Here is a 26,553-nt window from a genome sequence, read left to right as displayed (position 1 = left end):
ATGAATGGTGACGATCCTGCGTCATGGACAATCCAAGAAGTGGTTCTCGAGCGCGGCGACACCGGCCTCGGTTTCAGCATCGCGGGCGGCACGGACAATCCGCACGTGGAACGCGACACCTCGATCTATGTCACGAAACTGATCCCAGGTGGAGCGGCCTGCGCGGACGGGCGGCTGGCGGTCGACGACTGCATATTGCGCGTCAACGATTGCGACGTGCAGGGCGTACCGCATTCGGAAGCGGTCGAAGCGCTCAAGAGAGCTGGAAACACAGTCAAACTGGTGGGTAAAAGATGATTCTATTGTATTTTACTGGATAGAGAAAGAAAAGTCGAATAAACAACCGGCGGTGCGCTGCCACATAACTAACTTTTCAATAACTGCTTCGAATAAGGGGGCGTCCATTAATCACGTGAGCTATTTTTTAAGGATTTTTAGACCCCCTCCCCCTTGGTGATACATGGTGATATTCAAAATTACCCCCCCTCTCCCACCAAACATCACGTGTATTTTTAGGTACGTAAAAAACTAAATTTTTTTTAATTATTTTTGAAAATGCTTGAACTTTTTTAAAAAAAATATTTAAAAAATAAATACACGTGATATCTTACTATACCCCTCCCTCCCCCACGTGATATTTCGTGATTTTTTGTCAAACCCCCCTCCCCCTAAAAACCTCACGTGATTAATGGACGCCCCCTAAGAAATGAATCAATCATATCGTGCGTATTCGATATAAAAGTTTGGGATATAATAAATTCTTTACATTTTTATATACTTAAGTATATTTATAAGTACAAACTATGCTTTCATTGTTTATAATCACAATGTGTCCAATGTTTGTAAGCGCAAACCGTAATTTCATGCTTTGGAATATGTTTACATAAAATCTATTTATTAAATATAGTAATTTCTACGGATCACAATAAAGGGGTACTCTGGTCTAGAATTAAAAAAATCGATTTTTTTACGCTCTTCAAGAATATGTTTACAAGAGAATTTTCTTTATTTTCGGAGATATATGTACGAAAATCCTCTTGTTTCTTTTCTCTCGAAACTGTCTTTCAATACGATACCCACGATTTCTCAACTTCTGCTGGTTCTATTTACTTGAAATATTTACAGAGTCTTCTTTAAAAACTTGTCTTTATTATGAACTATGGTCATCCCCAAATTTCGAATTTTAATATTAAAAAAAATCGAGAATATCAAAAAAAAAAGATTTGGAAAAATATTCTTTTAACTTGCCCGGCAAAAAATGTATGATATTAATAAGTAAATATATTGTTTGCCTTTCAAAAACCGGATAAAAATCATGCCTGCATACCAGAATACACCCTTAATTTAAGTTAAGTGGTATTAATGAAGGATTGCACGTTTTTTCGTATTGTACTGAAAACATTATTTTAAGTGTGTGTATGTATTAAAAATTTGTAGAATAGATTGGAATAATGACAGAATCCATGTTAAATGTTATGTTTGATTTGAAAGCAGCGGAGTGATAATGATGATGATTTTATTTTAAGTATGAAATAAATTAATGATAAGGATATTTTTCCTTGAAAATCTGTGAAATTAGTAATATAATATTCATTATATTCATTAAAATACCTTTATATATTATCATCAATGATTAATTGATTATTATTAGAATTAAAATAATTGATTATTATTAGAATAATTTTGTTTTATATTAAATTCCTCCCGATAGTAATTTAGTTAGTTTATTTGCTATTATAGATGTGCATACATTTGTAATTGAACCATATATAATGAGTGACCTCATTGATCATGGTATTTAATGTACGTTATAATTGAATCAATGATAATATTGCGTAATGAATATAATATTATCGTTCTCTGCAGACAAACTATGATATGCGCTTATTATGTAACATTATTAAATTTTCCAAATATCGTCGTTGTGAACTTATCCTGATAGGTTTTTAACTAAATTATCTAATAAAGTTACCATTGCCCATATGATTTTTTTCTGGTATTATCGTGACGTTTAACGTGCTAACATTGTTTTGTTGTACTGAGGTATGTGATTATCATTTTTGTCAATTTTTAACTATGTAATATTTTTCAGTTGATAAAACGACGCCGTCCTGCTGGTCCTCGCCTTATGGAATTGGAATTGGTAAAAGGTGATAAGGGACTTGGTTTTAGTATTGCTGGTGGTATTGGCAATCAACACATACCTGGAGATAATGGTATGTAAATATGTAATATCAGTTAAGTAGTATTAATGAAGGATTACACGTTTTATTTGCTGCATTATTTTCAATAATTAAGAAAATAATTAGGTAATGACTAACTGATAGTCACTAATGAGCTTGGGCAAGCATATTGAGTAAAATAGAAGCATTACTCTTATATAACGATTAAAACTTCTTTCATAAACTGTGTTTAATCAAATTTCACGACCGCTTTAAATGTGACTGTAATTTCTGTACTGTGCTTGAACTTTTACTGTCTGCGAACGTGTGAATTGATTTTGAATTTAATTAATTATTCATTGTTAATAAATACAAACAAAACAAATAATCATTTTTATTAAATAAATAATTTGACTCGTCATTAAAAAACACTTTTAGGACATTTAATTTGAAATTAATTACGTGCCGTGCACAATAGCACGTTATTTGCTGAAATAAAATTTATAGCACAGCTATGTATTATATTTCAGTATGATTAAATGCTTTGTTAATTTATAATTTGACAATTTATGCATTATCTATTAATCGAAACGTTTGTTAGAGGCTATTAAAACCACTACTACAAGTCACACAAACTATTGGTTAAATGTTTGTATTAATATGAAATTTTATAATCTATTATGAAAAATAAATGCTATATATAGACCTACCGGAATTTTTTGTCCGAATTTATAACATCATTCATTCCACGTTTATTGCATGTTTGGCTCTATATTTTTATCGCTTAATGTACACATTGACATGGTAAATAAACTATAATAAAGTTCATCTGGAGCATGGGGCAGCGGAGCAACGAGTGAAATGGAGTGCTTTTCTAATTTATGATGACAGTTGATTTTATAACGTCTTTAATATAAAGCACCTTCAGATCATCACAAAATTATGTGACAAGCAAAAAGTTCAAAAATGAAGATGTTCAAAAATAAGGACTGGTTCCATTTTTTTGTATCAAAGATAGAACATTTTTCAAAAATGATGGGATATACAGATTGCCCTCACGCTGTAAAGAGATGGTTATCAATAATTACAATTATATTGTTCAAGAATGTTAAATGGCGAGAGAAATAAAGTACTTTGTTTTATTCCACAATCGTACACAACTTTCCGGTAGGCCTATTGTTATCATACCGCATGGAGTCTTAAGCGACTACTAATACTAGTAATATTATGATCTACTAGGTACTAGTAATATTATGATCTACTAGGACTAGTAATATTATGTTAAATTGCAGGAATTTACGTTACAAAAATTATGGAAGGCGGCGCAGCACATGCCGATGGCCGCCTGGCGGTCGGTGACAAGTTAGTGGCGGTGCGAAACACGGCGCAGGGCGAACGAGATCTTCAAAACGTGACACACGAAGAAGCGGTTGCGACGCTTAAAGCGACTACGGATAGAGTTGTGCTGCTCATTGGAAAAACCGAACACCGACCTGGTCAGTTGTAATACTGATTAGAATTATATTGCTTTTTTATTGAACTTTTCATCTGCCTTGCAATTGTCTCATTTTATAAATTGATTTGGAACTTTGACATTCACCCGTTATTACTTAAAATGAGGTACAGTAAACCTTCGCTTTACGTGACAACTGCGTACCGTGCAGTTTGGGGACCGTGCTATAAAAACCTCGTATTTAACATACAATTCAGGCTAATTGGTAATGCGTTCTATGAAACCTTACATAGTGCAGTATGGGAACCGTGCTATGATAGACTCAGAGTTGGTACAAATCGCACCAAGAATTACAACTTGAAGTAGGAGTAATACAGACGAAATGACTTGCAGGACATTGACACCATATTCAAAAATTGGCGCGATGCAGTAGTCAGCTCAAACGTGTTTTTAGACAGCTATTATATAATCAGACATGTCTAAAAGATAGAAGTCGATAACAAAACTTACATTAACACCCTTTTGAATTTTGATATCAAATTCCTATAATCACTCATAGGTTGCGCAAGGAATTTATGCGCTGTTGAACAAAAACCGTGTAATAGAAAGTCCGTGCAGTCGGAGGGATGTCGGATTTTTAACTCCGTGTAGTATGGAAACCGTGTACCCAGAGTGCCATGTAAAGCGGGGGCCTACTGTATAGTGATTGATTTATTTTTATTTGATTTTCATTAATCATTTTAGATTGTGTGACCGACAGCGCACCGTTGCGGGCTTCTACAGCAAATTTACATCATTCACAAACTTTACCAAGACCTCTTACACCGAGAGCTGTAAGCCAGGAAGATATCTCTAGGTATTTAATTTATTTTACATGTGGTTTATAACTTAGCAAGTTAATTTATTTTGCTTGTGTATATAATTCTATGATATAAAATGGTCACGCACGTGATTGGTTAGAGCTATGGGATTTCAATGTCGATATTTGTCTAGAGCTACTTGATGTCAAATAGTAGTGGCATCGGTTTTACTCGGAAATATGGATAGCAGTATGTTTCCAAGTAAAAAGAGCCCTAACCTGCCTTTTCTGTATTAATTCAAAATTTATTACAGAAATTGTAATAATAAAGTTCATCACATAAATATGAGAAACAACTGTTTTGGTTGTCATCTATAAAAACCAACGTAGTTAGTTAAATAAATCACCACAAGAGCTCATAGAACTATAAGTTCTGATCATGGTTCAAATAATACTATAATAATAATATATTGAAATAGTACTTTTGATCTACAGCTTGGTAATTTCTATTGAAATCATGAGACTTACAAAATATCTCAGGATTCTATTCTTTCTCTAATTCGAAAAGCTCACTTGGTTAAATAGTGCTTATATATACCGATATAGTAATTATTACTGCACTATCAGCATTGTATTTATTTTTGCATTGTTAAACAAAAGTTTTAAGTATTATTTTATATTTCTAGGGAGCCCCGTACAATTGTTATTAACAAAGGCAATAGTGGCTTAGGTTTTAATATCGTGGGCGGTGAAGATGGTGAAGGCATTTTTGTATCATTTATTTTGGCCGGTGGACCTGCGGATGCTGGAGGTGAGTTGCGTCGTGGCGACCAGATCATCAGCGTTAACGGAGTTGATCTGCGCAACGCAACGCACGAGGAGGCTGCACAAACATTGAAGGTAGGAAAATTTATCGAAATGTAATAATTTGCAAAACGAACTCATGCATTTATTAATAAGAGACAAGTTTTGATTTGCAACCGAAAATTTTAAATTAGTTGGTATTAGAGATGGTAACTCACTCCGGAGTTATCATTCCGATACAACTCCTCCCTCGGAGTGAATCCGAGTGGAGTTGTTTCACAGGATATGTCATATCCGACTTCTTTAAACTGGTATTAAATCTGTTAACTCGCACAGGCATTCATCTTTTGCTTTGGGAAGGATGCGGTCACTTTCTTGTCTCGCAATCCGTTTTATGACCTTTTTAGGTATAAAAGTCAAAATAAATACCATTGTGTATTTTCCAGAAAATACAAAAATGTTACTTTAAAGATACAGAACAATGAAATTGTATTCAAGTGTGAATAGCTCAAATGTATAATTTATTGAATAGTAAGGGGTGATATTTCTAACTACGACAATCTTTATATACATACCGAATAATATACGAAACGAAATACATTTATTTAATCTTGTTTTTCCATAGCCTGAAATAACAACACTTTAGAGTACAAAATTTATCAGTGATATCATTAGTATTTAAGCAGTAAAAAATATTCAGTATTATATTATTACTTTTACACAATTATATAATTGTGTAAAAGTAATAATATGCTAATCGAACTACACGATATAATATTAATTTTCAAATGGAAATAGCAGAAGAAAAATTTTGAAAGCAGAAGTATTATGTTTTGCTTTTATTACAAAGTTTGCTACATAATTTTTATATAAAATTAATCCAAAAAATCAATTATTTTCTCATCAAAAGGAAATCATTAAATTGAATTTGATTCTTAAGTTTTGCGTTTTTACTTTGGTCAACACTGCTAAAAATACGAGTCACTGAGTCGATCATCTGGTCGACCGAAAAATTTTACAATCCGCCATTTATTCGTGAATTTTTTAGAAAAATTATTTTATTGATTATTCATAAATTTTTATTTCAAATAATTAACGGGATTTGACACATCCTTAGATACATGAACAGTGTACTATAGAACACATTTGTGTCGAGTATTTCGGTTTCAAAGCTGTCGGAGTCGTGGAGTTGTTAAGCGGATATAACTTCTCCCTGAAGCGGAGTCAAATCCGAGTCGATCCAGCTTCGGATATGATAAGCCCATCTCTAATTGGTATATAGAAATACTATATATAAGTAACCCCCGTACAACACGGTAGTTACGTTCCAGAAAACTAGCGTGTTATGCGAATCCGTGTTATAAGGGATAAAGAACTAGTACAAAAAGGGGTTGCGTTTCAAGAATTCAAAAAACATGCTACATATCACGATTTTATAATAAATATTGTTACATTTATTCATTTTTTAAGAAGTAATATACTTGAATTATATGATTTTTTTCGTCATAATTAACAAGTAAGTACTATCCAACATGATCTTTTTTCTGCAAGATATCCTCATCCTCTGAGCAGTTTTCTATACTACCTCCAAACCCGTGCATTATTTTTGATATAACCATAAAATTAATCATGAATAACTTTGCAGAGTACCGGACAGACGGTGACAATAATAGCACAGTATCGTCCGGATGATTATAACCGCTTTGAGGCCAAAATAACCGATCTAAAGCAAAAACTTAGCACATCGGGCGGCACATTGCTGCGCACTTCGCAAAAACGCACTTTGTTCGTGCGCGCGTTATTCGACTACGACCCGAACCGCGATGACGGTCTTCCGTCACGCGGACTGCCATTCCGTCACGGCGATATTTTACACGTGACGAACGCCAGCGACGACGAATGGTGGCAGGCTCGCCGGGTACCTCCTCCAGGAGGTGCTGATGAAGGTACGGTTGGCATAGTTCCTTCTCGCAAACGTTGGGAGAGGAAACAGAAGGCCAGAGATCGCAGCGTGAAGTTCCAGGGACAACAGCCTGGACAAGTTGGGGATAAGCAAAGCACGCTCGATAGGAAGAAGAAAAATAACTTTGCATTCAGCAGAAAGTTTCCATTTATGAAGTCTAAAGATGATAAGAGCGAGGATGGATCTGATCAGGAACGTGAGTATTATGTGCTTGTTGAGTTATTATGTATGTATTAAACATACTTCATGAAATTCTTTCTGTTCGTCAAACTTATTTGCCTGCCACAAAATGGTTTAATATATTTCGAAATTTATTAAATTTAATAGTTTAATATTTGAAATTGGGGATTTTAACATGTAATTTTAATGTGTACAGCTTTTTCTTACTTTATCTGTACTGTTAAATTAAAATAGTTTTGCAGAATAGGTATTGAATTTATCTGACTTAAGGGGGTATTCTACTGTAGAATTTTGAAAAAATCAAAAAAATTTGTTTTCATATTTTCAAAGTTTAGTTATTCAAAAATATATCATTAAAAGGATTTTTCAAAATTACTATTATTTCCTGAGTTATAGCCGTTTTAGTGACGTGGCCTCGGTTCGGGTCCGACCGAGTCTCAAAACTTGGAACGCGTTTTTCTCGGAACTACTTTTTTCGAGCTGGCGGTAAGGATATCTCGAGTTCTAATTAACCGATTTACTCCAAATTTGGAGAGGATCTTCTATATACATCGCTTTATCGCATGGATCTTTCCCAAAACTATAACTTTTCATTTAGTATTTTAAAAAAATTCGGAATAGTTAAAAAAAAAATATGAAAAAAAATTTTTTTCAAACAAAAGTTTTTTTAACTTATCCAAAGTTCATACGATAGCGGCATCTATAATAATTAAGAATTCATCTATTTTTTATGTTTCGGATCACCAGGAGGGTTGGAATCATGCACGCCAGGACACCCTCTTTTTTTTTTGAGCCCCCACTTTGACTGCTCATAACTTTGTGAATTCGAATTTTTTTTTAATATTTTTTTATGTAATAATAAAATATCAATTAACAAATGATAAAAAAATCGATAGTAAAAATATTATTTGTTTTCTTTATACAGCGCTTCAAAAACCGGGCAAAATTCATGTTTCTACAGTAGAATGCCCCCTTAAAAATTTAATTTAAACCAGAAATTTCATAATTAGGGTTTTCTTTATTTTTCACTAACTTTTCATTAACTTTGCTCTGAACTTTCACTTTTTCTTACATCTTGCTAGCAGTTCATCTTCAGCAACAATAATTATTATATACCCTCCAAAAATTTTTGATGAATTTGCTGAAGTTCTATGTGTGATACATACTTTATGGTAACAGCATAACTCTGATGAAGTAGACATATGTTTTTTTTGTTTCTTGGTCTTTATTTTTTTAGCAAATTGTTTGCTATTTATTATTAAAATATTTTTTAGTGTTTTTGGTATTTAATTGACATTTAATGTCATGATTAATATTGCTCTGATGTTATTTGATCTGAGTTTGTTTTTTCTTTAATTAACATTTATTGAAAGTTATTATTAATTTTGTTTATTGCACTATTTTGTTACTTGTTTTGGTTTTGTTTATTTTTATTTATTACATTACAGCCCCTAATCAACATGGTGTCGAATCTAATGATAATGAATCTCATAGTAAGTATTATTATTTATGAATGTGTTCAAAGCAGTGGCCAAAAATGCTATGTAAAATCGCATTATAAAAAAGATATATGCATATCATGATTATATAAAAATTTAATTAATTAATTTGCATGCAAACTGTTTACCATTGACATTACTTGGCCACTTCTTTGCATAGAATTATTATGTTTTTTTTTCTTTAATTATCTTCATTTTATAATAATTGTCTTCATTAAAATTTTTTGTTTGTTACTTACTTTAATACATTCATACAACTTACTATCAATGAAACGACTCCGAATAAAATTCATTTCAATTTACAAGATTTTTTGCATATATTATTTTTTAAATAACGTAAATATCTTTTAGTTTATAAATTATTTAGTTCCAATATTTTTATCAATCGGATTAAAAAAATTATTTATTTAAAAAAGTTAAATTTTTTGCAACATGCAATATTATAATATTCATATATTTTATATTATAATTGCACTAATATTCTTACAAATTAATAAAATAAACAATACTAACTTTTTCATAATACTTGAGGAAATGAGCATGTGCCCTGATCCTTACAAGTATTCAAATTATATCTTATATACTTGTAATCATTCCTCTGTTTGACCCCAAATTTTCTTTTTTAGCATTTATGTTGTGCTACACTCAAGATGAAGCAAATCCCGATGGTAAGTCATGTGCATTTTGAATTTTTAGAAAAAATATTTTTTAATGGAATTGATTTTATGTACTGTTACCTTTATGTAGAAATAAATTAACGGATACCTATATAATAATCGTTGAATGTGGGGCGTGCGTGATCTGTTCTTTTATTTCATAATATAAGGAAAATGTGTGCTGTCTGTGTGTCTGTTGTAGAAATTAATATCTAATTTTTCTGCGGGATAGTTCAATCAGAAAGTTCTTCGATACTACAAACTATATAGCTACATTATATATTTTAATTATATTGGTAGTATCGTTATTTAAAACTTCAGGATTCTTTATAATTGAGCGCATCGAATAGTTGTCATGTATTAATAAATAAATGTTTTATTTTATATAAAATATTTTATGCGTTTATGTAGCATCTTTGTATGCATTTTAAATGTTCGCAAGATTAAAACGCAGCTTTTGAGGTGTGATGGTAATTATTATTTTTATTGCAATATATTACTTCATTGCTCAATCACTCTGTAGTCTCAAAAAACTAGATTGTATAATAATTGACAAAACTAGAGGAATCGAATAGCGAGAAAAATGATTCACTTAATAAAACAGTCTGTGAGAAACTTTAACAATATTAAATTGCGCAAAAAATAATCTGTTTATTTTTTTATTTGTACGACTGTTCGTTTTCATTTCAGAAATTAATATTATTATAATGATTTATTGATTACACTGAAATTATTCAAATTTATTGACAAAACTTCAATAATTTACATTGACTTATTGATTGCTATTTATTATAAATGATTCCTTAAAATATAGTGAAATTATTTTTAATCAAACGTTTTACATATCTTTTTTTAAATTAAATTAGCGTTAAGTAATATTTCCAGTTATTAGTAGATCTAAAAAATGTAGAGATAATAAATGATCGATTCAGAATTGGTTATACCACTATTCCTTCTTCTTGTTTTGGTACTTGGAAATCAAGGAATATGGTTAAGTACTTTACCAATTTATATGATTTGACATATAAATAGTTCACAAGATATTCATAATATGATTTTTTCTATCAAAAATTTTATTTATTACATTAGAATTTACTACAGCGATTGAGTTATGAATTTTTGCAACTATTTGGTGCTGTTGTTTGACTAAGTGACGGTTCGTGGTTCGTTTTTCAAACATATTTCCTAACTTTATGATTTATGTTAGGCTTGAAATATGAGGCTTATATTAGATATATAAACATATTTTTACAGATTATGCCAATTAGATTAGTAATAATTTAGTATAATATAGTACACGCAGGAAGAAATGTGATATCTGCTAAAATTTAGTAAAATAGTTTGGATGATATTGTAATGTGTTTTTAATAAGATCTCATTTTTAAGTATTGCATATGAATATTAAATTATTGAATTGGATCATATTAGATTTATAACTGCTTAGAGGTAGGCGATGAAGAAATAGTTTATTCAGTTGGTTAATATATCGTATGCAAAATTTATTATACAAATATTTTCAAAACTTAAAAAATAGTCAATATTTCAAATTACAAATGTTAACATTTAATGATCGAACTTTGAAATATTCATATTGTTTTAGTTTCTGCACTATTTATACATTAATCCGCTGAATTTGAATTTACAAATGTTTTTAAAAAGAATCAATAAATTGTGAAATACAAATTTAAAACATTGGATATTTTGAATATTTTTCATCCGAAAGTTTATTGTTGGCTTTGGATTACTAATAAAAATGATTATTTTTAAATTCAACTTCAGCTTCGTAAATATGCTGTTAGTGCATATTTCTTAAAATTTTGACTGTAAGAAACCGTCTGTTCGGTTTCTGTTCAAAAAATGTGTAAAATAACTATATATTTTCATATTTTGCTGCTAAATTCTAATCGTGCATGTATGAATTTAATTGCATCGCAAAGTTGTGTGTGCGCAAATCTAAAACTATAAATGCAACACTACAAAAATATTATCGATATTATATGAAATTTCAAAATATATAATTCAATTTGTAACGATTATATACATGCATATCTATCGAGTCAGCAATGTTATAGTAGCTTTTTTTAAATAATTCATTTATCAAATCATTTATTCGGTTCATTTAGCTGGACATCAATTACGGCATTTCGTGCGTATTGTAAAGTGTTTCTTATTAAGTTTTAAAACTGTAAACGATCATTCAGGTTCTTGTAGATATTTTATTTTTAATATTTTTAGAAATAGTAACAACCGAGTTCCTATAGAGCTTATAATGTGAGAAACTAAGGTTGGTTATGCAATTTGAGCAAGTTTTTCAAACATGTTTGTTATTTTTGACAAATGGTTTAATATTATTATACAAGGTTTCATTAAAATCGTCAAAAAAACAATGGCAATCAGTTACGATAAACAGCGCTTTGCCAAAAGCTAATCGGCACAATTTCCAAATGATATCTTTTGAATAAAGTCTTTAAAATAGGTTGAGAATTTATACGAAAACACTGACAAAAAATCTTGCAAATCGGATTTTCTCGTGAAAAACTTTTGCTTCGGAAGTTAATAATTGGGTAGTCTGTTTGCTAACAGCAATTATAGCACGGTTGAAACAGTAATAAATTTTCGATGATGATGGGGAAAATACTGCCTCCAAAAGTTGGCATTTTAACATTAGTGCTGTTAGTGCTGAAAAATTGTGTAGTTCCACCATTATCTCAAAAACATGCAAAGCGTAGATTTATTTAGGAGATAAGCAGCCAGGATTGCAAATTTATAACAAAACTATATTTTTAGTTAGAAAGTAGTACCCCGTATATGGGGTATAAATGACCAATTGAAAGCTTCTTTGAAAAATGGCAAAATAACATATTTCTACAATGATGAACATATTCAGATAGTTGTTTGTTTGATATGTGGTATTTGTAGTGATGTAATTTATTTATTTATTTATTTATTCATAAGCAAGCCGTAATCAATAATAATAGATAATATTTCAGGCTCTTGTCAAGCTTATTCATAATTAATATTAAAAGGACAGTAATTTTATAATAATCATTGAATTACACTTCTGAAAAAAGAGCTGAAAAAAAGCATTCGAACATTAAATACAATGTTCATCATCAAGTTTATCATATTAAAGTCTATTTGACCACGAGTCAAGCTCAAAATTCTTGCACAAGGTTGAAAGTTATACTCATTTAAAACCGTAAAAATTTAAATTAATAAAATAGCAATTAAAAAACATGGTTGTACAGGCGATCAAATGTTCAGACTACATAGATAAAGGATAACGATTATGCAAGAAAATAGTTATTGAAATCAAATTGAGAAAATTCAGTAATGTCATAAAAAGCTAATTCTTTAAAAAGTTTAACTAGGAAGGGTATAAATTTTTTTACTGTCTAAGTTTCGGATATTGAGTGGAAGTTTATTCATAAGCTGAATACCTAGACCGTCGATCGTATTGAAAGAACTGGCTAATTTATATGTGCGCTCCTTAATAAGTTTATGTCTAGTGTTGTAGTTTGAGGAGAACGAAGCCATATCGAAAAGTTTCGAATTGTTTTTGATGAAAGATAATGTTACCAGCAGAAAAATGCACGGGACCGTTAGAATATTGTGTTTTTTAAATATGGGTCTGCAGGAGGCTTTACTGGGCAAGGAAAAAATTACTCGAATAGCTCTTTTCTGAAGCTTAAATATTTTAATTAGTTCGGATAAAAAAAAAACAGAATTGGATGCCGTAGGAAACGTGAGAATAAAAGTTGCTATAATAAACTGAAAGTAAGCAATTTAAACCGAGTTTGGGTTTTAGGGTGCGCAACATGAAACATGTTTTAGATAAAGTTGGTGATAGTGAGATAGAGATATGATCATACCACTTTAAATTATTAATCATATGAATACCAAGAAACTTTGATACTTGCGAAAAGTCATATGCTGAATTATTGATGGTTAAAGAAGTAATATTATTGGATAAATTTAAATTATTATTCATATGAATACCAAGAAACTTTGATACTTGCGATATTATTGGATAAACGATTTTTTGTACAAAAAGATATGATTTGGGTCTTATCATTATTTAAGACTCGAGTATTTTCACCAAACCATTTCGTTAATTGATTTTATTTTCGTAATAAAATTGCTCAAAGTCAGATTGGACCTTTGGGCCCCGCCCTACTCTCTCTCTCTCTCTCTATAATATATATATATATATATATATATATATATAAATTTCATTGTGTATTTATATTATATTCAGTTTCTCAAAGAACTTTGTATTCTTGAAATGCTTTATATATCAAGTATATCTTGCTGCGCACGAAATGCCGTCCGTATGTTGATGTCACAAACGGCGTGTGAGTCGTTTCCTTTTAGTTTTCCTTTATCTTTTTCACATTTTATCTTTTATCTTTTTATCTTTTATCTCTCCTTCTGACGCACTTGATCTCCCCAGGCACCGGGGAGATCGTGTATCGCATAGAGCTTCCCGATATGCATCAGATCGAGTTGATTTATCTCGAAAACACGGAAAGCAGTGACAGTAAGTCCGGCTAAAAAGATCGTTGTCTCTTGTCGCTAGGACCGAACCGCACTTGATTTTGTATCAACTAATTTTTAAATTTTTATTTTTTATTTCCTCTCGATATTGTTGATTCGAGATTAGTCACCAGTTTATTTTTCATCGCAATGCATATTATATTAGTGCTCTTAAATATTTAAAACATCTTTTTTTTTTTCATTATTTTGTCGTATTGGAAAAATATAGTAAACTCACTGTGTCTTGTCTGAGAATTTTTAGTTTTCGTAAGGATACGTTCATACGGCGACACTACCATATGGCGACAAGTGCAGATTCAAATTTTGAATATTTAACCGAAAATATTATTATTATTGTAAAACTATAACTATATATAGATTTGATAAAAAAAACTGTTCAAATGAAAGTTATCGCAAACTCGAGAATACTTTACCCAGTTAACTGTGATTGACGAGCACCTATAGTAATCGTCATGAAGTAATGTTGGATATTTAAATTGTGATTTTTGAAAAAAATAAAATCTTGAATTTCAATATGTTCAGAATATTCCGGTAAAATAAGTAGTTCTGAGTGGCTTTTTACTTCAAGGCCAGTTTCAAGATCGTTCTGATATGTGCAAATAATCGACTTCATCAAGAAGAATTAAAATTTAGCTATTCAAATTCATCTTTTCTTTTTGAAAATTTCACCAAAAAACTGACCGAAGCAATTCATATGCTTTAAACAAACGTATAGTATGTACATATTATTAATTTAATTTAATAAAAATATATTTTATTTAAGAGTGCACGTCCACAGTGTGCAATACTAAACACAGAATATGTATAACTAAAGATTTTACATTAAACTACTTTTCGTAGGCCTGTAATATTCTAGGAAGTTCGTATCACTTTATAGAATAATCTTGAATTTATACTTTTATATGTAATAAATTATAGTTTATATCTTTATGTTAAAAGAAAAAGAATTTAGTAAATCTTACAATTTTGTAAATAAATGCATCTATTTAATTCTATATTTTAATCTGTGCATACCGTTCAAGAAGCCGCCTCAGTTAACTGGTTAAAGTCATGATGATATTGCATTTTTCAACATTACACCTTTTTTGACATATCTGTTTTCATTTTACTAAGTTTTCAACCGTCACTAGAGATAAAATATGGTACTTTAGGATTGATTCAACACAAAATTTGAATCTTATCTTGTTAGGTTTTGCTATTCTGTGTCGCCGGTATGAAATCATCTTAATAGTGTTCGATTTAGTTATTAAGTAGAAACAAAAATTTTATTCATATTGTAAACACGTACAGTTTTTAATATCTGTAAACAGTGCCGGATATTGTTTTTAAGTTTTTATTTCTGTTATTTTGACCGCAACTGATTGGAAAAAAGGGTGCTGCAGTATCATCGCGCTTTTAAAACATTGCGATGAATATAGATATTCATGTAAATACAAAATTTCACGTGAATATACAGTAATTAGGAATACTTGCTGTCAATTGTTATATGAAAGTTTCAATTTGAAACTGATGTTGTATTTAGTTTGCATGAAATGAATTATTTCCTTAATTTGTTTTGTTGTTATATGCTGCAGAACTCTTCTATAAATTCATATTTAGATATTTCAGTTTTCATATTCTGTAGCAGTTATTAGGCTTTCTGATAAAATTTGCTATTCCAATATTTTATAGCCATGTACTTGTATTCTGCAAATTTTAATTATCTATTTAACTTTAAACTAATATATTTTAGAGGCACATACTCTTGGATGGCGCTTTTAATTGAATTTAAAACTTGACTCTCACCTGCCAAAAATAACATATAAAGCATATTCATCTTTGTTTAATTCAGTATTCAAGTTGAAGATTTTTTTATATTTATTGGATTTCTCTACAAAATAAAAATAATAATCGGAGTATTAGATAATATTAGATAGCCGAATAACATTGAGGTTTTGGCGTATTGGCCAGACTACTTCCTACTACTTACAAGTAGTATATTTTAGTAAAATTTCGTGTTTGTTACATGAAAAGCGCGGTCCATAACTAAATTCCTGCGGATTTAAATATTTTTTAGCATTTTCCGTATGTTAAGTATTTTTCATTCTCAATTAATAACTTTTTAATATTATCCGGCACTAGTATGTTAGTCGTCACCGGTAAATATTGATTTAGATAGATTTACATTACGTTACCACGAACACTAACGAAAATTGATAGTATTGTGTAAATGGTCGTTAGTTTAACATTCTTTCCACAAAATCAATTCTAGTCTATTGTGCAGATCTTTTGAATCACTATTGGTAGTTCCCTGTATATTAATATTGTCCAGACACGCACGGTCCAAGGATTCAGTTTGCCATAAATACTTATTATTATCGATTTTTATTTTAACGAAGAATGAAATAACATTCAAATAGTTTATTCTATATTTTTGAAGTTTCAAAATTTAGTACATAATTTTATACTAGTATTGTGGCATCTAAATTCTAAATGTAGATTTATGGTATGTCTTTTGAGGGTTGCTCGTTATATATGATATGAAAAGATCTAATTGTTTTTTTGGATCTTGTTAAAAATTGGTATTTTATAAAATAGCTTTTGTATTATTGTTGTTACCAATGCACATTTGATAATCTAATTCAATCCCTAAGATTCTAAATGTGAGTGAATGCTTGTAATTAAGTATTGCGCATGTTTGTTAAATATGACTAATTTTATTTATTCATAGCATTAGATAATATTTAATACTGTAATTTGTCAATTATAATTAAAACATAATGTACGTTTTATTGTACAATGCAACAGGCGACTTTATACACTTACATCACTTTTTTAACCAAAGTAAAGACAAGGATTTATACTTTCATTTGATAATAGCATTTAAATAAATATAATTAATATACCTATATAAATTAATTTTGTATTGTTTGGCTAATCAAGTAGTTTATGACGTCATTATAATTTTATCAAAGAATACTATTTTTTTTATAACTGACTTTTATAAAAAAAAAAAAAAATCTAATTTTTATGTCGAAAATTATTTTTAAATAAAGTCTTTCCTTATTTTTGCTTATAAGTATTAGTGAAGTTTTAAATTTCTAAGACTTATAGATTAAAAATGGCAACTAATTAGAAAATTATTAACTCTCTCTTATGATTCAGGCGAAGAAAACGTTCTTTCTTATGAAGCTGTGCAACAATTGACTATAAATTACACCAGACCAGTCATAATATTAGGACCGCTCAAGGATCGCGTCAATGATGATTTGATTTCCGAATTTCCCGAAAAATTCGGCAGCTGCGTACCTCGTAAGTAATTGTTAAATATTATATAGAAAACATTAGAAAACTACAATGATAGAAATAATAGATAGTAGATATTTTGAAAATTAAATTAAACATTTACTTACTTCATTTTGTCATTATTAATTCAATTATGTTGAAACATAACATAACACGTATTGTTACTTTAAAGTAAACATTTAAATACACAAAACTTTAGTACAGTCTATAGCAATGCGCCAAGGGTCCACGATACAAACAAGTTTGGAAAACTATTCTTCAAATATTAGGTTATATCAGAATTTTATTCTATTCTTTTTAGATACTACAAGACCGAAGAGAGGCTATGAAGTGGATGGTCGAGATTATCACTTCGTGGCATCCCGCGAACAAATGGAACGTGATATTCAAAATCATTTGTTTATTGAAGCAGGACAGTACAATGATAATTTATATGGAACTTCTGTAGCTTCTGTTCGTCAAGTTGCAGAAAAGGTGAGCTACTTAAAATTATAACAATAGTAATAAATAATTTATCTATTCCATCTTTTAATATTCTTGTACTAATTTATGCTCACATCGTCCTAAATAATACCACATTTTTTATTACCGACAAGTGAAAATGTAGGGAAGTACCGACATTCAAATAGATTAAGGTTGTTTGTAACCAGACTAAATCTTGTGTATTTTCGAGTATACTCGAAATGCGTATTAAAATCATATCTTTCAACATATTAAGAATATTTTTAGACTACTTATGCCAGAATAAAATGAATATTTATAAGTCGCATATAAGCGTAGCGCACAGTTGAATGAGTGCCACAGTGGAGTGGTTAAGTAGTACCCCGCCTAAATTTCCTTTTTTATTTATAAATTATGTACATGAGTTAACAGTGCTTTGTGAAACCGAAATAATTTAAACGTGATCTATAATGTCAACGTATATTTTTGAATTTTTCTGAAATGTTCCTTATGAATAAAATATTCAGAACGAGTTATAAATATTCATTTTAAATGTTATTTCTTTAGCTTGTTCGTAGTTGTAATTTGCAGGATTTTGCGCTCAAGTGTAAAATCCCTTGCTCGTAGCTGTTTAATAGAGAGCGTTTTATAGATTTTTCTGATAAATAGATGAATACAGTATTCCAAAGCTTTTACTCAAAATAGGAAATACCAAGGAGATGTAACCATTTGTAGTTGAATCTTCGTGAATATTTCCATCTTCATTTTTAGCATTTATTTCCCGAACTTGACAATTTTAGTCTAATAGAGAAAGTTCATGTGCCAAAAATATTTTTTTTGTTCATACTTTATTTAGCAGTTAGAAATATACTACACATAGTGTCTAAAATTTGATATATAGATAACTTTTGAGTCGTAGGTAAACTTATTAAGATAACTTTTCTTATTAATTACAGTTTTGGTATCACTAACAATTTTCTTATGATCACTAACATTTTTTATGAATTATTTTCAGGGTAAACATTGCATTTTAGATGTGAGCGCTAATGCTATAAAACGACTTCAAGTCGCACAACTTTATCCCATTGCAATATTCATCAAACCAAAATCAATTGAATCTATTATGTAAGTAATAATAAATAGCTATTATTTATCTTATTTCATTGACTTACTCAGGGTTAGTTAATAATTAACAAAAAAATTAATATTACTTTTCGATGTTAGTGATTCTTCTTTACAACTGTATATAAAATAATATTTTAGCATTAACTTTTTTATGCATTGATTGAATATGGTATAAGTCAGCATATAAATAAAAATATAATATGTAATTATTATTATTTTGATTAAAAAAAAAATATGATTAAAAATATACCTACTTCTTTATAAATGTAGGGGCCGATTCTGCCGTAAAATAGACTAATGTTATAGCAAGGCTATGTTACACTGCGTTTTCCATATAAAATAGTACAAAAATGTACCATTTATATGGAATATTTATATGGTACTCTGCAAATGCTATGTATTTTCTGTGAGATCACGCGTTTTACACATGAAATGCAGTTATGATAACATTCCTTTTTTGGCGTTTTTGCGTTTCATAGGTTAGGAATTCTATCTAAAACGCCTGACTGCACAACAATCTCATTGCATTTTGACTGTTTTAAGTACAATTTTATATGAGAAAACGCAGCGTGACAGCATTGCCATAACATCGGTCCATTTTATGGCAGAATCGGCCCCGTATAATTATAATGTGAAATTTAACAATATATAAATTAATAATGAAATGTAAATTTTTGAAATAATTTCTCAAAAGTTTAGTCCTTGTTGTCTGATGGATGAATGATTGCTTTATATCGATCTTTTATTTCTATTTACTTATTTACTTATTGAACATTTTTGTTTAGGGAAATGAATAAACGAATGACTGAAGAGCAGTCTAAGAAAACTTACGAACGTGCTCTAAAGATGGAACAAGAATTTGGAGAGTACTTTACAGGTGAATTTATTTATTTGTTATGTTTTCGCAAAGAATCATATGAAATGATGTTTATTGGTGTTGTGCAGATAGTTAATAAAAATACATTATTAACTTTTCTAAGAAAAAATATGTTTTTGCAAAAAAATCTATGCTTATGTTATGTTTTCAAGTCGAGTGTTTGCATGTGAACCGATTTTTCTATTTTTTGTCGTCGTTTTCTCAAAAGTGGCTGACCAGAGTTTCAACAAAATTTCAAGAATCTATTCGAAGTAACTCCATAAGAACTCGCTGTATTTAGTTTTGCAAGAGGGTCGGCTAAGCCTTTTTTGGTGCAGAAATTTTAATTAGCAGACAAGTGAACAATTAATTTCAAATAATTTATTGTTTTTAGAATTTTCTGTGAACGAAATTTTGTCCACGGTTTTTCATAAAATCGCTCAATCGATTTTAATCATTCAAAATTTTTTTGAAAGATATATTTTGGGAATTGTACTGATTAGTTTTTAGTAAAGATCGGCTTCGCTGTTTCTTCATAATTGATTGTTAAAAAAAAATTCGACAATTTTTATGAAACTTTTTTTGACGATAGAGATCATATATTTATTACCGCCCTACGACAAATCGTTTATTTTTGGAAATTGATCAAAGTTTGAAGAATAAAGGAGTATCTTTTTCATGACTTGAGTTCAAAATTGACCTTATGTCAACGTTTTCTCGAAAATGACTGAACCGATTTTATATAACATTTGTTAGTTATTTGACAAGAACCAAAAGAAATGTACCGAATTTTCTATTTATTACTAAAGAAAGAAAGATCGAATTCAAAGTCGTTTTATTCTGTTGGCATAGAATTGTAGTAAATTTTATCTAGTTTCTCGCTATCTAACGGAGACAGGGTGCTTTCATATAACATTTGTGAGCTATTTGAGAAAAACCAAAAAAATGTCCCGAATCTTCTATTTATTGCTAAAGAATGAAAGATCGAATTCAAAGTCGTTTTATTCCAAACTTTTATATCGGAGTGTATATAATTGTTGGAATGGAATTGTAGTAAATTGTATGTAGTTTCTCCCTATCTAACTGAAAACGGTGCTTTTAAGATTTGTGAGTTATTTGACAAAAACCAAAAAATGTCCCGAATTTTCTATTTATTGCTAAAGGATGAAAGATCGATTTCAAAGACACCGATAATGGCGAAGACGGCGAAGGCAACGGAGGCGGCTTATGTCAAATATTTCTTTATTAGTTCAAAGTGACGGCATTTACAAAAGATTCTGGTTTCGATACATATTGGAATCCGCGAATAACGAAATTTTTAGACGCGAATATAGAAATAATGTCGCTTTTTTGCCACAAATAGCGAAAACGCGCATGAAGGAAGCAAGATATGGCACTTCTACTGTATATTAAAAGCCTCCACGTTACAAGAAAATCAAGTTGTATTTAAGTATATATTGTTCATTTCCACAGCTATTATTCAAGGGGATACACCGGAAGACATCTACTTGAAAGTGAAGGAAGTAATTTCTTCCCAAGCAGGTCCTAACATTTGGGTGCCATCTAGAGAAGCACTGTGACAAGGTCTGATGCCTAAAGGGCCCTACACTTCATGGACTGTTCCATCGAAACGAAATTCTCACAAATCTAATGGCTCAGTACCTTAAATGTAAAAACTTTTTATTGATTATATTTTAATTGTGTTGCTTGTTTATTGTTGTAATAATAATGACCTTTGAGTCTTTTTTTAACTTTGCGACTTCTAAATTTTATTTATTGACTGGTTTTTAAACTTTTAACTGAAGCATCGCAAGCCTAAATACATTTGTGAGGATTAATTCAAATAATCAATTCAAAATTTACTACATTCAAATATTTCACTATCTCTGTTTAAATGCACTAAAACTTGTTATTTTTTGTAATTTGATTTTTGGCTATGATTCTTTCGAGTATTTCATCATTTATATATCAAATACTTCTAAATTCCTAGGTTTGCTTTGGAATGTCCTGCAATTAAATATTAACAGAGGAAAAATCATTTAGGCTTGTTATTTGTAATTGATGAAGTTTATGCATATTATGCTATCTTCAATAATTTGTTTATTTACAATATGAGTATAATTTATTTTTAATTATAATAATATAAAATTAGTGTTAATTTCATACATTTTACGGTTAAAGGTGGCATTAGACTCTTTTTTGCTTGTAGTTTGATTTTTTTTATTTTATAATAGTACTGTGAACCCAGATCACAGAAGAATTAATATATTTTGAGGCATCCAACACATTAAATTGCTATTATCATTAAGGGTGAGTTTGAAGAATAGCATTTTACATCTTTGAATTCCCTTTAACAAAAAATCTTATATAAATCTTTCATTAAGGTAGCTTTCATTTGGAAATGGTGAGATTATAAGTTCTAAATTTTTTAAATCCCTAAATTAACAGTTTGGAGTTTTATTTGCAAAAACTTTTGAATAGTAAAGCATTTGTATGCAACTTTCTATAAAAGTATGATAAAGAAAAGTTTATTGTAGAAATTGGAATTTATCTTGTCTTATTTGTTTTGCTGTTTTTAATAAAAAAAATTAATACTGCTATTCTTTTTTCATGCCTTGGAATGCATTAATCAATATTTTTTAACTGCATAAACGAAAACTTGTAATGCATTTGGACTGGACTCTGAGATCTTTGTTTATTATTATTCATCATTTTATTATTAACGATTTCAGTATTAGTATGCAATTTTTTTTAATTTTGCAATTTACATATATTTCTTGTTTGCCATAAAAATATAACATATACAAGAGCAATGAGAACTATAGTAATAAATAGTTAATTCTGTAATATTTCTATCTATATCAAACCTTGTAAAACTTGCAATTAATTGCGGATTCATTGTATATAAATCTAATAAAAATACTAATGTATTGAAAATATTGAGGTAATAAAATTATGTTCTTCAATAGTAACTAGAGAAATTGGATAGAATTATTTGTTTTATATGAACTTAGTCACTTTCAAGATGCTGAGAAGCGAGATAGGTTTTAAAAATAATTTTAATTTTATAAGAAGTTGCCAATGTTAAAGTGACCAAATTTTATTAGAAATTATACTCTGAAATTAATATTCTTGAACGAAATATTAAGTTAACTTTATTATCTTGGATATGTTTGTATATAGAATCGGTATATTTTTAACAAGTGTATCCAATTCTTATATCGAAATCTAATATAAAAAGCACGAAAGCGCTATTCTAATATTTGTAAATACATAAGGTCAGTGACATAATTGTCTAATGTGTTGAAATATTTAATCTTTGTAAAACTCGAAGTTAATTATAATTGTTATTGAAAACTTGTTGCATAGCAGTATGTAAGTTATAAAGAGTGAAAAATGTAAGAATTATTATAATGGTTATATAATAAATAAATGAAACTATTAACTTTTCCAAAATACTCATTTTAAATCAAAAGTAACAATTATTTGAAAATGTGTTTGAAAATTAATTTATTATAAAACACTATTGTTTGAAAAATGAAATTTAAAATTGTATTTTTGGTTAAGTCTAGAGCTAGATTTAAGGTATTGAAATGATAGTGTTATATAATTAAACTTAATTGTACATAACATATTCAAAATACAGATATACAGTATTCATAATTGTTTAATTAAATACAATTTTCAAAATTTATGTCACGTTTTCTCAAGTAAATAAATAATCAAATAAATTATGTAAATAAAACAAAAACATAAATCAATGGACAATTAGATATTATGAAATATTGAAAGGAAAAATGTTTTTGACACGTTTTGAATCGAGTGACAAACCATGGTCTTTGTAGTATCAAACATATCGAGATGGCATATGGCGCACAGTTGTTAATACTGCGAGCTCGACTACGAAACATCGGCCTAACAGCCTATGACCGCTTATTAATATATAGTCTTACAAACTATAAGCCATTTTGTTACACTCAATGACAGAGAACTTCTATCAAAAATGCGAAGAACATACTAATAATAATATTAGAACCCTCGGAAAATACAGCCCTGACATCATCTGATAGTATGGCAAATATCCAATGGCAAATTACATCTTGGAAATTAAAGGTATCTAATAATTAGAGCATGTAAATTTAATATATATTTAAAGACTGTGATTTTTTTTTTGAAGAATGTCAGTTCAAGTGAGAATCAATCACATTTGTCAGGCCTCCCGTTCGCTCCAATTTTGTCCATTTTTTGCTCAGGAGAGCAGAAAATCGACTTTTTGTAAATATCACGTTTTTTATGGGAATTTTCTGACAACTTTTTGCGTTTTCAGGCAGATTCTGTGCTGACCTCAATGATATGGTCGAGGATCTCAGTATATTTAAAAATGTATTTTCATTCTTTAGATATCACTTCAAAACCAAAAAAATTTTTAGTTATATAAGTTTTTAACAACTTTTGAAATACTTGCAGTGTAAATTAATAGACAACTTACTTTAAAAAAATCGAGCATCAATATAGATATGAAGAGATGTTATTTTATTTAAATTATAACAGTTTTATTGTTGTTAAAATTAAAGATTCAAACAAATCTTGGTTGGATTTCCAAACAAAGAGGCGCTCGAGTACATCCAGCTCCAAATTCAACCGCACGAACTCGCACGCTCTGTAGTCGCATATCTACAAGTTCTTTTTGCACATCTATGGTTTATGCCAGTCTGTGGAATGTCATGGCATAAAATCATTTTCTTATCGGAGTTGATCAAAGAAACATCGTGGAATACAGAGGCCCCCTTGCCAATTGCTGCCTGGAAGATAATTTGGTATGTTGTAATTGTGCTAAATAGATTTCGCTTTACGGATTCGCTCGGATTTCATTTTATGTTCGACAGTGTTACGTCATACGTCAAACAAATTATGTATATAGCTTGCTCAAGTCGAATTAGTGCCATAGACGCACACCGTAAATATTCCATTTTATAATGTCTATTGTTAAATAAAACAACATTTTTATCGAGAGACTTAATCTGTTTGTGAGTTGTATATATAGTTTAATTTTAAGTGTTATTTAAATCATTACTATGTGCTAACTCATTTCAATTTATAGATCAGAAGAATTGCATATGTTGGAGCACAATCTTCATGTTATCAAGAATTTTAAAGAACGGCTTTGTGCTCATACACTATTTTATTCATTTACTAGAAGGAAATTACACAGAATAGTTCTTAGAATTTGATTGAAAATGAAGATGCAGATAATGACTATTTTGTGCTTCTCTGGAGCAACTGCATAGTTCACGAAGGCAGCTTTGGTGACGTATCAACATTATTTAATAATATACCTAATGAGATGTTCATCATAATTTAATAAAAACTTTTGTATTTTACAGGTGCAGGTACGTTTGAATTTGTGGCATTTTGTGCAGAGTCATTCAATTTTCATGTCACTGTAATGCACTAATTGTGGTTTTATTGGAATTGCATTAGGTATGAATGTATTTATCGAACTGTGAATTTACTCAAGATATTCATTAATTGATACTTTCAGTTTTTGCTTTATCTTTTACAAATTTACGAAATCATTAAAGCATTGGCTTTCATGAATCAAATGATCATTTGCATGATTTGCATTCTTAGTTCTAGTATCTAATAATACTAACAAATACTAACAAACACTAATCCATTCTACTACTACTAAAATATAATGTGGTCGTTTGAATCTTATAAGTCTATGCAATGTGGATTTCAAGTATTACATTACATTTCAATTTTTATTATTGTGAATTCATGTTAATGCATTTCATATAAAACCAAGTGCAATTATTAAACTGCTGGTAAATTCCCAGAACTATATTTCTGAGCATCAAGATAAAATCACATGTAAACCGCAACGTAACATATCAAACAAATTGTTAAGTATCGAATAGCCAAGTAATATCGAGTGAAAATTCAGTTTACATTTATTTTATTTTATACTTAATTTATTCTTTACTAGATCTACTGATTTGTAACTTCATAATTTGTTTTTTTATGCATATTTGATCGGACACTGTGATTATTACACAACAGTCAACTGGAATAATACGATCAAAATATTTGGAAAGCATTCAAAGTATGAATAACTTAGAAATTTATCAAACAATGACATTTTTAAGACCACAAGAACTTCTTAGACTTATGAATAAATGCTCGTTGAAGGGGACTAAGAAGAAAGTTCAATTAAGTGTCTAAAAATCAATATTTAGCTTATCTATTTTCATATGCTGTTAATTTTTTATTTTATTTCATTTTTTTATAAAATTTTTTTCATTCAAGATTGAAAATTCAAACTCTACACAGAGCCCATCACAATGGATTGTTTGGTAACGCATAAACACTTTTATGAAATCTCTATACAACATCAATGTTTACATTTCTAATATTTTTTTATTCCAGATCCTGGTTCAACTGCCAATTCAAAAATGCAAGAATATTCATTCCGACTACTTTACTAGAAATCTCTCTAGAAACATTTAATTAGGTGTATGTTTATCCATAACCAGTATACATGCAAACATTGCTAAAATGTCCTTTCAACTTCTGCTGCTCTGCACACACTAACTCCTTCACCAGGAACATTTAATCAGGCATGTGTTATCCATAACCAGTATAAATGCAAACATTGCTAAAATTTCTTTTTTTTCTCAGGTCCTTTCAACTTCTGCTGCTCTGCACACAGACTCCTTCACCAGGAACATTTAATCAGGGTATGTGTTTATCCATAACCAGTATAAATGCAA

At 29.6% G+C, this 26,553-nt stretch overlaps 1 protein-coding gene and 1 long non-coding RNA gene across 3 annotated transcripts; both read left to right on the top strand.

The window, feature by feature from the left end:
* On the top strand, positions 1-21,585 carry LOC113373032 (disks large 1 tumor suppressor protein-like). Its single transcript, XM_026613367.1, has 13 exons — positions 1-282; positions 2,093-2,216; positions 3,455-3,658; positions 4,360-4,471; positions 5,101-5,314; positions 6,864-7,377; positions 8,810-8,854; positions 9,487-9,528; positions 17,218-17,364; positions 17,660-17,832; positions 18,815-18,924; positions 19,710-19,801; positions 21,254-21,585. Exons 1-13 carry the CDS (start codon positions 1-3, stop codon positions 21,358-21,360), a joined length of 2,166 nt encoding a protein of 721 aa, XP_026469152.1. The 3' UTR covers positions 21,361-21,585.
* Positions 21,586-24,460: 2,875 nt separating this feature from the next.
* LOC113372195 lies at positions 24,461-26,236 on the top strand. 2 transcript variants are annotated; one of them, XR_003366734.1, is made up of 5 exons: positions 24,461-24,597; positions 24,882-25,086; positions 25,165-25,170; positions 26,090-26,136; positions 26,210-26,236. It is a non-coding gene; the product is annotated as an uncharacterized LOC113372195 (long non-coding RNA). The 2 variants fall into 2 exon arrangements; XR_003366735.1 differs by lacking the exon at positions 24,461-24,597 and adding an exon at positions 24,666-24,807.
* Positions 26,237-26,553: the final 317 nt, after the last annotated feature.

This window comes from Ctenocephalides felis, unplaced genomic scaffold, assembly GCF_003426905.1.
Source record: "Ctenocephalides felis isolate EL2017-DRISC unplaced genomic scaffold, ASM342690v1 CF-g0.4_SCAFFOLD_01604, whole genome shotgun sequence".
Lineage (NCBI taxonomy): Eukaryota > Metazoa > Arthropoda > Insecta > Siphonaptera > Pulicidae > Ctenocephalides > Ctenocephalides felis.
This window is presented reverse-complemented; position numbering and strand designations above follow the sequence as displayed.

Excerpts from the sequence above, each read along its gene's own strand:
- LOC113373032 (XM_026613367.1), top strand. The coding sequence starts at position 1 with ATGAATGGTGACGATCCTGCGTCATGGACAATCCAAGAAGTGGTTCTC. Across the intron at positions 4,472-5,100 it reads AGCCAGGAAGATATCTCTAG|GGAGCCCCGTACAATTGTTA; the intron begins GTATTTAATTTA and ends TTATATTTCTAG. Across the intron at positions 8,855-9,486 it reads TAATGATAATGAATCTCATA|CATTTATGTTGTGCTACACT; the intron begins GTAAGTATTATT and ends TTTCTTTTTTAG.